Consider the following 12,907-nt stretch of genomic DNA (forward strand, 5'->3'; position numbering starts at 1 on the left):
TCAGTAGATCAGTCCAGCATCTCTGTTGCAGAGCTGGCAGAGTCTCTTTTAAGAAACATTATCAGAGAAGGAGTTCCCTGAACATCATATCTGTAAGGAGACTCGTGCAGAAGACTGCTGCCCAAGAGCATTAGGGATGCTTAGGAATAACCCATATTGTCAGGGATGCCTTTAAGAGTTCCCAAGAGGGACTAGAAATCTCATATTTGTAGAGCATGAATGTGTCAGCTATAAAAACAGATGAGAATTTTCTACTTGGCTTCTTCTCCCCTTTAGACTGCCTATGTGCTAACATAATTGCAGTTAGAAAGAAAATGAAGAACAGTGCCATAGCATTTGCAGCTGAAGCAGGTAAAGAGCTAGGCTGCAGTATGGCCATATGGCAGTGCTAGTAGCTTATTTCTAATCTCAAGGAATAAAGTAGGTGCTTTGCTGTTTTGATTATGGTATGGTGAAATGGTCCCCATGTGTAGTTTTGTAGTTACTGAAATGACTAAGATGCCATATCCCTGCTTTCCCTTAAGACTCTTAGAAAGGGAAACAGCCTTTAATTCTCTTTTTGTTCAGTCTGCTTTAAGAAAATGGATTTAAAGCAATGGTTTGAGATGACTGCTAAATGTATTTGATTGTGCTCCACACTGCTGGGGACCAAATAACCTGGCTGAGAAATGTTGGGTGTATGCCAAACCAGGATATGGTTCTCTGCTTTTAGTATTTTTTTCTCTTTTCTTCTCCCTCTTCCCCCCCGCCCCAGCTTTGTGTTGGAGATACTGGGAACGCCTGTTGAAAATAGGAAATAGGACCTTGTAGCACCTGATAGCATCAAACATAAAGTGATAGGCTGGGAGGAGGTCCTGCCCCTATTCAGTTAGCGAGACTGCTCAAGCTGCAGGTTTTTCCAAGGACTCCAGGTGTAAATTGCAGTGAAGCCGAGTGCTGGTACTGAGAGGCAGTGGCACTGCATGTCTTTGAAAGCAGTGGTGCCTGCTGTGTGTCTGATGCATTCCCAAAGAGAGGTACAGTGACACTGGACAGTTATTCTTCCCAGTATTGCAGAGACGGAACAGTCAGCAGCTGTAGCTGCTGCTTTTCTGGAGTTGACTCTGTGTTAGTGGGAGCTCACCAGCACTTTCCACAGGGCCCTCCTGCCTGGCACGTGTACCTTCAGTCCCTTTGCAAACCAGGTGCTGCCTCTCTAAAGACTGCAGGGTCTCAGTTTTGGTTTCTCTGCTGTGGGCTGCTTAGCTGAAGATTGCCATAGCTAGGCAGGACTGGCTCACAAAAGCTGCCAGAAAGCCAAATGCCATCTCGCAAGATGCTTGGTGAGCAGGCTGCCTGGAGGAGCCGCTGCTTCTGACTGCCTGAATCTGTCTCTTCAGACAGCCCTGCTTGAGAGCTGCTAGATCTGCTGAGAGCTGTGGTAGTAACTTTGCACCCGGTGCATGGAGAAACTCCCCGGTCAAATCATGCACGTGATCTTCAGGGTTTTGATACCACTTTCTCAAAGCTGTGGGGGTAGTTCAGCAAACTGCAGCAAGGCTTGGTGCCTTGTAGAGAAGTCTCATCTCTGCGGGTCCTGTTCTCACAGTAATCAGTCTGGGAATCTAGCGCAGGCAGGCTGGTCATTCTCTCTGCTTTGCCTGGCCCTCGGCGTGTACCTGGGAATATGATATTACAGGAGCTTCACCGATCCCAGTATTTTTCAATAGTAACAGTTACTTGCTGGCCAAGTAACTCAGAGTTACCGGTCTGGAGACCAGCTAACCTGCATCATTTGGGAGGCAGCAGATTAGATCTGAGAGGAAGAGCTGCACCATCTCATTTGAAGACTTTTCTGACCCTGTTATAGTGTGAAGACAAAGCAGCTTCGTTAAAAACAAACAAATAAAAATCTGGAACTGGAATTCTCAGCTCCATGAAAGCTCTCAGTTGTGCTTGGCAAGCGACTGTTGATAACTCCTAGTGCGGTGGAAATGTGTTTCCCATTCCTTTGTAGCTATTTGAACTCTTGTGAATGGTGCGTTATTTTGCATATTGTGTGTTGCTCGGTGTATAAGAAATATGCTGTAATTTGATTTGTATGTACATATGCCTTTTCAAAGTAACTTCAGCCACAAATATTTACTTCGTTAGGTTAAATTACCATGAACTGAGAAGTGTAGATATTGCCTAGCTTTCAATAATCCTTTTGCATTTTGTTAACGTACAACAATTCTTCTATTCAGTCTAAGTGAAATATATAGCAGAGTATTTAATGCACTTATGTAGCAGGATCTTTATGTAACATAATCATAATGCTGGGTTTAAAAAACATCCATCCATTTTTGTATAAGAGTACTGAATCTCACTGTTTGGTTCATTGTTTTTTGTTTGTTTTTTGCTGCTCTAGGATTTTGGCATCATGTTTACACATCACATTGTAACAGTCACCCTGATAACCTTCTCATATGTAACCAATTTGACACGAGTGGGAACCTTGACCTTATGTCTCCATGATGCGGCTGATGTTGTCCTAGAGGTGAGATAATACATGTATCATTAGTGTCTGTACATGGTATTCAGTATTCTGAGAGCTAGCATATCAATAGGTAGAATCTATTTGCTATTCAAAACAAGTATTTCTTAAGCAAAGAGGCCAGTTCAAGACAGTAATAGTGATTAATATAGTGTATTTCCTTGCTGAAATATATTACACTTGCAGCAGTGCATGTTTGTGACTTAGGCTATTTTATCCCTTGATAAGTTGCTTGTACAGAGCAGAAACTGGTAAGCATTGCATGCCAGGGAGGGTTATACACAGATTTTAAGTATAACATGGTAAAGTCAAAAGCTCAAAGTTGCAAAATATGGAAAGTGGTGACTGCATGGGATAGAAGCTCCTGGTTCTTCACCCCTCTGAAGTGATGCATGGGGCAAGAGCCCTGTCTCTGAAAGAATCAAAGTGTCACGGTGTGATTCTGCTGTGCTTTGTTGGGCAGAGGCTACTGAGCAACTTAGTGGCTGTTCTGCGCACAGGCAGTGAGCCAACCTCTGATCCCCATGATTTTCCAGGTTCCTGTGCCTCTGCATCCAGATGCCGGTATTAATCAGTTGGCTTTGGAGAAGAAGGGATAATTGAAATACTTTTAAGTCAAGATGGTCTGTAACTTCCATAGTGGAAATTTAGAGATGATGTCATCCTGTATCTGTATCAGTTTTCAGACAGTTCCGGGTGATGCTGGGATTGGGCTGTCTGTGAACTCTCCATCAGGATCAAACCAAAGTTAATAACTACTTTGTCTGAAATTATTTTTTACTAAAGTAGTTGCAGAGATCCTGTTAAGCAAGAATATAGTCTCACTGTGTGTCACCTACTGTAGAATAAAAATCCTGCCATTCCGATTCGATAGTGCTGTAAATCTGTTTTTATTTTTTAATCTTTTTTTAATCTAGAAGGCACATGACTGCCTGAGATAGAAAGCACCAGAGAATCTGAATTTCTCCTGTTAGAAATAATTGCATCTTTGCAAGTTTATTTTTCTGTTTTAGCAATGTGTGTAGATCCGTTCTGCTAGCTGTGGGTTCACCCAAACTTTCTTCATTCCTCTTTTCTTGTGACCAGAGAGATGTACCTGACAGTGTTCATTCCAGATCAGAGCAGTGCCTGTGGAACTATAAAACCACTGGAGAGCAGCTGGAGTAGGCTAGCTACAACCTTATCTTGAACACAATGTGATACATATTTTTTCTCAATTCCTCTGTTCATTCACTGGCTAAGATAAGGGAAAATGCTGGTATTCTCACATGATTTGCAGACATTCAGCAAATACACTTCCCCATGAGACACATACTTTAGTGGTCAATTCATTCAATCTGTTCTGACTGAAAATACTAAAGCCGGTCTAAAGCATAAGAAAGAGAATCACACTCCTGAGAAGTATTTACTAGGAGGGCCATTACGACTCAGTCAACAGACTTTTTGGGTCGGTTTACATGACATCAGGCCTGGTGGCAACAGACAGTGTATACCTGTCTCAAAGAGGGAAAAGGATCTTTGCACAGGAATTAGCAGGGCTCGTTGAAAGAGCTTTAAACTAGATTTGGAGCGGGAAGTGATAAAACCAGGCTCACTAGAGATAAGCGTGGGGTCAGCATGCCAATCTTTGAGGGATGGTGTGCTAGCAAGGTCCTTTGGTCTGCCACCACAGTGGAGGTAGGGGATGGAGATCCATGGGGCAGCAAATGCACAAGTGTTATTGATGTGTTAGAAACCACAGAAGCACCTGAGAATGGTCATGCAGGAATTAGGGCTTCTCCCTGCAAAAAGGTGATGGGATCAATAGCCCAACTGAAGTGCATCTACACCAATGCATGCAGCATGGGCAACAAACAGGAGGAGCTGGAAGCCATTGTGCAGCAGGAAAACTATGATGTAGTTGCCACCACAGAAACATGATGAGATGACTTGCATAACTAGAGTTCTGCAATGGATGGCTATAAACTCTTCAGAAGGGACAGGCAAGGAAAGAGAGGTGGTGGGGTAGCCCTGTATGTTAGGGAGTGATTCGATTGTCTAGAGCTTAATGAAGGTGATGATAGGGTGGAGTGTTTATGGGTAAGAATCGGGGGACGGCCAACAAGGCAGATATCATGCTGGGAGTCTGATATAGACCGCCCAATCAGGATGAAGAAGCAAACAAAATACTCTATAAGCACCTGGGAGAAGTCTCACAATTGCTAGCCTTTGTTCTTTTGGGGGACATCAACTTATCAGATGTCTTCTGAAAATGCAATACAGCAGGGAGGAAACAGTCTTAGGAGGTTCCTGGAGCGTGTGGAAGATAACTTCCTGATGCAGCTGGTGAGTGAGCCAACTAGGGAAGGTCTCCTGCTGGACCTGTTTTTTGTGAACAGAGAAGGACTTGTGGGTGGTGTGGTAGTTGGAGGCTGTCTTGGGCATAGCAAATACAAAATGATAGTTTTTGATTCTTGGAGAGGTAAGGAGCGGGGTCAGCAGAACTGCTACCTTGGACTTTCAGAGGGCAGACTTCAGCCTGTTTGGGAGCCTGGTTGACAAAGTCCTTTGGGTGGCAGTCTTGAAGGGCAAAGTAGTCCAGGAAGGCTGGACATTCTTCAAGAAAGAAATCCTAAAGGCAGAAGAGCAGGCTGTCCCCATATGCCGAAAGACGAGCTGTCAGGGAAGAAGACCAGCCTGGCTGAACAGACAGTTTTGGCTGGAATTCAGGAAAAAAGGGAGAGTTTATGACCTTTGGAAGAAGGAGCAGGCAACTCAGGAGGGCTACAAGGAGGTTGTGAGGCTACACAGGGAAAAAATTAGAAGGGCCAAAGCCCAACTAGAACTTAATCTGGCTACTGCTGTAAAAGACAATAAAAAATGTTTCTATAAATACATTAGCAACAAAAGGAGGGCTAAAGAGAATCTCCGTCCTCTATTGGATGCAGGGGGAAACATAGTGACCAAGGATGAGGAAAAGGCTGAAGTGCTTAATGCCTTCTTTGCCTCAATCTTTAGAAGTAAGACCAGTTGTTCTCTGGGTACCCAGCCCCCTGAGCTGGAAGACAGGGACGGGGAGCAGACTGAAGCACCCATAATCCAAGGGGAAATGGCTAGCAACCTGCTACAACACTTAGACACACACAAGTCTATGGGGCCAGATGGGATCCACCCGAGGGTACTGAGGGAGCTGGCAGAAGTGCTCACCAAGCCACTTTCCATCATTTATCAGCAGTCCTGGCTAACCAGGAAGGTCTAAGTTGACTGCAGGTTAGCAGATGTGATGCCCATCCACAAGAAGAGCCTGAAGGAGGGTTCGGGGAACTACAGGCCTGTCAGTCTGACCTCAGTGCCAGGGAAGATTATGGAGCAGATCATCTTGAGTGCCATCACGTGACATGTATAGGACAAACATGCGATCAGGCCCAGTCAACATGGATTTATGACAGGCAGGTTCCGCTTGACTAACCTGATCTCCTTTTATGACAAAGTGCTTAGTGTATGAGGGAAAGGCTTTGGATGTAGTAAAGCCTTTGACACCGTTTCCCACAGCAGTCTCCTGGAGAAACTGGCTGCTCATGGCTTGGACGGGCGTACTCTTCACTGGATGAAAAACTGGGTAGGTGGCCAGGCCCAAAGAGTTGTGGTAAATGGATTTAAATCCAGTTGGTGGCTGGTGACAAGTGGTGTTCCCCAGGGCTCAGTACTGGGGTCAGTTCTATTTAATACCTTTATCAATGATCTGGATGAGGGGATCAAGTGCACTCTCAGTAAGTTTGCAGATGACACCAAGTTAGGCGGGAGTGTTGATCTGCTTGAGGGTAGGAAGGCTCTACAGAGGCATCTGGACAGGCTGGATCGATGGGCTCAAGCCAATGGTATGAGGTTCAACAAGGCCAAGTGCCGGGTCCTGCAGCTGGGTCACAACAACCCCATGCATCACTACAGGCTTGGGGAAGAGTGGCTGGAAAGCTGCTCAGCAGAAAAGGACCTGGGTGTGGTGATTGACAACTGGCTGAATATGAGCCAGCAGTGTGCCTAGGTGGCCAAGAAGGCCAACAGCATCCTGGCTTGTATCAGAAACAGTGTGGCCAGCAGGACTAGGGAAGTGACTGTCCCCTCTACTTGGCACTGGTGAGGCCACACCTCAAATACTGTGTTCAGTTTTGGGCCCCTTACTACAAAAAGGCATTGAGGTGCTGGAGTGTGTCTAGAGAAGGGCAACAAAACTGGTGAGAGATCTAGAACACAAGTCTTATGAGGAATGGCTGAGGGAACTTGGGTTGTTTAGCCTGGAGAAAAGGAGACTGAGTGAGGTGACCTTACAGCTCTCTACACCTGAAAGGAGGTTGTAGCGAGGTGGGTGTTGGTCTCTTCTCCCTAGTAACAAGTGGTAGGATGAGAGGAAATAGCCTCAAGTTATGCCAGGGGAGGTTTAGATTGGATATTAGGAAAAATTTCTTCAGCAAAAGGCTTATATCAAGCACTGGAACAGGCTGCCCAGGGAAGTGGTTGAGTGACCATCCCTGGAGGTATTTAAAAGATGTGTAGATGTGGTGCTTCGGGACCTTGTTTAATGGTGGACTTCACAGTGCTAGGACTCGATGATCTTAAAGATCTTTTCCAACCTAAGCAATTCTATGACTCTGACTTTCTTCTGCTAGGGCAGTGGGTCACAGCTCCAGAATATGGACTCCTACACACTGCTGACATTACTGAGGGGGAAGTCAGTGCAGGGGACAAAAATTATCAGACTGCAAATGAAGCTGGTGAAATATCTTGCCATGATGGGTCAGTCGTGCACCTGACCTGTTTTACATAGTATGTATTTGTAAAAATGAAAAGCTATTTTCAGAGGCCACTAGAATCTTTCCACCTACCATTTCACAATGAAACATGTCCAGTGGAAAGATGGAATGCATTATTTTTGCTAATCTCATTGCAGAATGTGGTATATATTGGTAGGAATACTGGAGGTGAAGGGTTTTTTCCATAGGTCTTAAGGCATCTGCAGGTACAGAAGAGCCATAGCAGTATTTTCAGGGATACATAGCTGTTCTCTTAGGTATGAGTGAAAGTTGTCTTGGATACTGAAAGCTGCCTAACCATGGTAGGGCAGACCAAACGTAGAGCCATTTGCTTGCCTAGGAAGTCACTACATTAGCTTAAGCTGAAATCTAGGCTACTGAGAGGCAACTTTCAGAATACCAGCTAAGTTGTTTAAGGGGTCTTGGGTACCATTGCACTGCAGTACAGCTTGTGGGTTGGAAACACTGTAACCTAACCTGCTAAAACACTTAAAATCCCACCTATTTTGGGACCTTGAGACTTTTCAGCTTCAATTAATGAACACTGTGACAATTTTGATGCCAGCATATGGATGTAAGTAGTTGCCAATTTGGTATGCTTCTGGTGTATGAGTCTCACATAGCCATCAGTTGAACCTAAATCCTTTCTGTCAGGTTCCAGCTATCTCCTAACACACTTTTCTAAAAGAGCAGGGAATGGACACTTCAGACCAAGGCAAATAGCTATGCTGTAAAATAAATGGATTTACATAGACTAGCAGGAGTCCCTGGAAAAGCTGTGTTACTCAGTTGTAGTCATGGTTTTTAAGCCTTGAAAATTGTGTTATATTGTCTTAGTTGGCCCAATTCCATCCAACAACATATTCTTTCCCTTTTTTTGTAGTCCTTCTTTGTCAGTATCATTTGTAGATTTGTTATTTGAGAACTGATGACCCAACAGTTGTACTGTCTTTGAGAAATGGCATGATACTACTACAAGTTGCTATAGCAATATCAACTCCACACACTATGAAACCAGCTTTTTTAGACTGCCACCATGGAAATATATCCAAAATTCTATCTAAACTTTCAGTCATCTGAAAATCAAGCTGTTAGTAACTCTTCTGCTTTGCATGTTGGCACCAAAGTGTTCTCCTTCCCTTAAACCAGACTGAGTACAAACTGCTAGGAAACTCATTTATGTCCACTATAGAATGTATGGCTAATTCAGAAGGGTTATGTTTTATTTGCAGCACTGGTGGCTTTCCTCATATTTTGTGAGCTTCCTAACTTGTTTTCTGTTAGTGAGGATATCCTTTATATTCAGATTTTGAGTGGAAGCATTGCAGAAGTTATGTAACATCCAAAAGTGCGCAGTGGTTTTGGCATCCAGATTGTCTGACATGAGCATTTAGCACTTTCAGGTTCAGTGTGTTCGTACAAAAAAAATCAGACAGAATGCAAGAGTGTCTCTCACCATTTTAGACAATTCTTTGGTTTGCATTCTGCATTCAGAATAAAATTCTATGTGCATAGGTGTGGTAATTTTGCTCCCTCCTGGCCCTCTGGAAAGTCTGCACAAGTAATCATCTTCTCAATATAGGAGCTGGATACAAGCCTCCTCAAAGGGGGCTTTGAAAGGGTTCCAAGTGACTTAAGTGGACACTAAATCAGGCTCTTCATGTACTTCATTGTGCAGTGACACTCTGGATACATTTGACAGAAAGCATAAAGAAAGACTGCCCCTACCTTGAAGCAGATGTTTTAAAATAAGTAACTGCTTACACCCACGAACGCTGTGGAAGCAGCATAGGCATCTTAAAACAAGCTTGCTTGTACATGCGGTTTTTTTCAGGGAGAAGAGTGCAAAGAAACTTCAGGGAAGATCAGTGTTTTAACCAGCTGTTCAAGTGAAGAGTAATTAGTAGACTCCTTCACTGAGGAGGAGTCAGAAGACTGCATGAAGACAAATGGGAGAAGCATATAAAAATAGACATAGGGCAACAAGTTGGAAAGCAAAAGTTGGAAGGGGAAGAGAGCATTGGAAAAAGATTTGAAGGGCAGGGGTATAATCTTAGAGGTAGAAGCTGTTCTGTATAGGCCAGAAAGGAAGAAGAGATGCTGTGGGAGAACATAGGATATGGGGCACAATAGAGGAATTGAGACAAAGTTTATATATAGCAACACTAGAAGGTCAGAGCACATAGGGCAGGTGCAAGATGGATGAATGCTGAAAATGCAAGTGGAGCATACTGGAAAGGTGAGATACAAGTAGGCAAAGAGGTTGGGGACAAAGACAGCATAAACACAATGGGGTTCAAGAAAAGAGTTTTATTTTCAGAAAGGAAATTGAGTGAGGAAGAAAGAAATGGGAGATGTACTCTGGCTTTACACAGTCTGTTTTTTTTTTTTCTGAGATGTTTTCCACCTGCATGGTGGAGAGGAGTTATGAGATCACTGTGAGGTGGCCCAATGAAAATGTTAGCAATTTCATAAAAATTTAATTTCTTCTTACAGCTTATACACAATACAAGAGAACTCAGTTGTCCTCACAGAAGTAAACAGACATTTCTTTCTTTTACAGGCTGCCAAAATGGCAAACTATTGCAAGTGTCAAAAACTGAGTGACCTTCTGTTCCTTACATTTGCCATTGTCTTCATTGTCAGTAGGCTTGGCATATATCCCTTATGGTGAGTAAGCATATAATTTTTCTCAAATGCTAAGCATCAAACAAGCTTGGAAATAACTATGTTGTAGTTGAACATGATTCATTGACATTACTGTTTCCCAAAGCACCAAGCAGAGTTTCAGACGTAACCAGGTGCTGAAATAGCCTATTTGCTATCTATAGTGGCATTGTGTTTACTGTATGCTAGACAGGAAATATATGGGGCTTCTGCTGGTTTTAATGTAGAAGTGGGTTGGAGACCACATAGCTTCAGGTTAGCAGTTGATTGCCTGTGTTGGCAAGAAGTTAGAGGAGAAATAAAATACTAGTCACTGAAGCCACTGACCAGAGGCTGAGCTAGGATCTTCTTATTGGCTTTCAGTTCACACTTTGTGAACATGTTCAGCTTAAAGACAAACACAGTTAGATAAGGGAAGTCTGGCACGCTGAAATCAGTATAAGTATGTTATTGCCATGCAGATTGCAATACTGCAGGCTACTCCTTTTCCACCCTCCTTTGAATTGGGGATCCTAGAGGAGCTGTGTAATACATACATTCATAAGGTAGTTATACAGGTGTTACTGTAATCTCACCTCTTCCCAGACAAAGGCAGCTGTTAGCATGTGCCCGTACTCTCTCTTCTTGGTACACGCATATGCATGCACACAAACAGGGCATAAAAGTTTGATTTTTCAGCTCGGGTCTTCAACATCCAGAAAGCAGCTGGCTAGTTTGGAAATACACTGATGTACTTCAGTGTAGAAACCCGTTCAAGTTTCTCTGTAACCTTTGGCCTGTATATGAGGAGGGCTGGGAGAAGGCATTGGCCTCACTCTTTTGTGTTCTGGATCATTCCTTTCTCTGATATGAACAGAACTAACCCAAATCTCTGTATCCCTATGAGAGTAAGAGGTGTCTGTCATTGCTTCAGAAGATAACAGTGACAGTTTTGCTTTTGGGAAGAACCAAGGATGCCAGAAATGTTACCCTTTGCAGAAGTTTATTTAGAGAAATTACCACCAAGCTCCTTATTTAAGCATGCAGAGGATTTACAGATGCCAATATCAACCTCTCTGCCACAGTTTCCTTTCAAATCCTCTATAATGATATCTCTTTGGGGTTTTGTTAATGCAAACAGGATAAGACCAAGGTGCCCTTAGGGAGCTGTGTCATCAGCTCTGCTTAACAATACAATGTAGAAGTCTCATTTAGCATTTAATGACTCCAAAGATAATGTGATAAAGCCTGAGGCCTGCTCCACTGTGAGTTGGTGAAGGACCACAACAAAAGGAGAAAATGGATAGACACACAAACTGCGTGTTTAAAAATTATTTTTTTTTCCAAGGAGCAATTACTTGTTTCTTAAACAGCTTTGCTTCCCTTTCCTCAGTCCTTCCTTGAAGCTAACTTGGCCACTCACTGAATTTCTGTAAATGAAGTAAGCTAATTTTTCTACTTGCATAATCACAGATAGGAAAAATGGAGGCAATCCTGGTCTTAGGATTTCATCTGCCTGTTGCATTCTGGTTTATGTTGAGAAATGGAGGGATGACCCAATTCCACTAGTGCAGTTTTGCCACTGGAAACTGCAGTACATGATTCTGCTTCAGAGGAGGCTCGATCAGATGATGATTGGATGGGTTCACAAAGGGCAAAGCAAAGGGGAAATCATACTTGACGAACCTGATAACCTTCTATGATGAAATGACTGGCTTGGTAAATGAGGAGAGAGCAGTGGATATAGTCTACCTTGATTTCAATAAGGCTTTCAACACTGCTTCCCAGAAGATCCTGAGAGAGAAGGTAATAATATATGGGCTAGATGAGCAAAAAGTGAGGTGGATTGAAAACTGGCTGAGCAGCCGGACCCAGAGGGTGGTGATCAGTGGTATGAAATCTAGTTGGGGGCCAGTAAGTAGCGGTGTACCCCGGGGGTCAATACTGGGCCTAGTCCCATTCAACGTCTTCATTAATGATCTGGATGATGTAGCAGAGTGCACCCTCAGCAAGTTGTCTCACGTTCCAACCTGTGACGAGCAGCTGATAGAGCAGAGGGTTGTGCTGCCATCCAGAGGGAAGGAACCTCAACAGGCCATGTCAACGTTTCTGTGGTCACAGAAATGTGCCAACAAGAACCTCATGAAGTTCAGCAAAGGGAAGTGCAAAGTCCTGCACCAGTATATGCTGGGGGCTGACCAACTGGAAAGCAGCTTTGCATAAAAGGAACTGGTGGAGATCCTAGTGGACACCAAGTTGAACATCAGCCACCAATGTGCCCTTGCTGCAAAGAAGGCTAATGGTATCCTGGGGCTGCAATAGAGGAGGTATTGCCAGCAAGTTGAGGAAGGTGATCCTTCCCCTCCACTCGGCACTGTTGCAGCTACACCTGGGGTACTGTGTCCATTTCTTGCCTCCCCAGTATCAGAGAGATACAAAACTACTGGAGAGAGTCCAGCAAAGGGTCACTAAGATTGATTAAGGGACTGGAGCACCTCTCACATGAGGAAAGGCTGAGACAGGTTGGCCTGTTTAGCACAGAGAAGAGAAAGCTCAGGACAGATACTATCCATATGTATAAATATATGAAGGGAGAGTGTAAAGAAGATTGAGCCAGGCTTTTTTCAGTGATGCCCGAGGCCAGGATCAGAGGCAATGAATATGAACTGAAAAACAAGAGGTTCCATCTGAATATCAGGAAAGAGTTTTTCACTGTGACAGTGACTGAGCACTGGCACAGGTTGCCCAGAGAGATTGTGGAGTCTTCCATCCTTGGAAGTACTCAAAAGCTGTATGGATGTGGTCCTGGGCAGCCTGATACAGGTGACCCAGGTTGAGCAGGGCAGTTGGTCAAGATGATGTCCAGAGGTCTCTTCCAACCTCAGTCATTCTGTGTTTCTGTCAGCTGCCTTATATGTTTAACTGTGACTGGCATTTGAACTTCACTCTGTATTATTTG

At 43.8% G+C, this 12,907-nt stretch overlaps 1 protein-coding gene across 2 annotated transcripts in view; it reads left to right on the forward strand.

Moving 5' to 3' along the window:
* Nucleotides 1–12,907, forward strand: part of CERS6 (ceramide synthase 6) — a gene marked incomplete at both ends in the record, with an annotated part of 136,396 nt that overhangs the window by 106,195 nt on the left and 17,294 nt on the right. For both annotated transcript variants that reach the window (XM_082483551.1, XM_082483552.1), the window contains 2 exons: nt 2,390–2,518; nt 9,866–9,972. In XM_082483551.1, the coding sequence (XP_082339677.1) occupies nt 2,390–2,518; nt 9,866–9,972 (236 nt within the window). The remainder of the gene's footprint in view (nt 1–2,389; nt 2,519–9,865; nt 9,973–12,907) is intronic.

The sequence above is a fragment of the Vanellus vanellus genome (genome assembly GCF_965231255.1).
Source record: "Vanellus vanellus genome assembly, chromosome: 5".
NCBI classification, from domain to species: Eukaryota; Metazoa; Chordata; class Aves; order Charadriiformes; family Charadriidae; genus Vanellus; species Vanellus vanellus.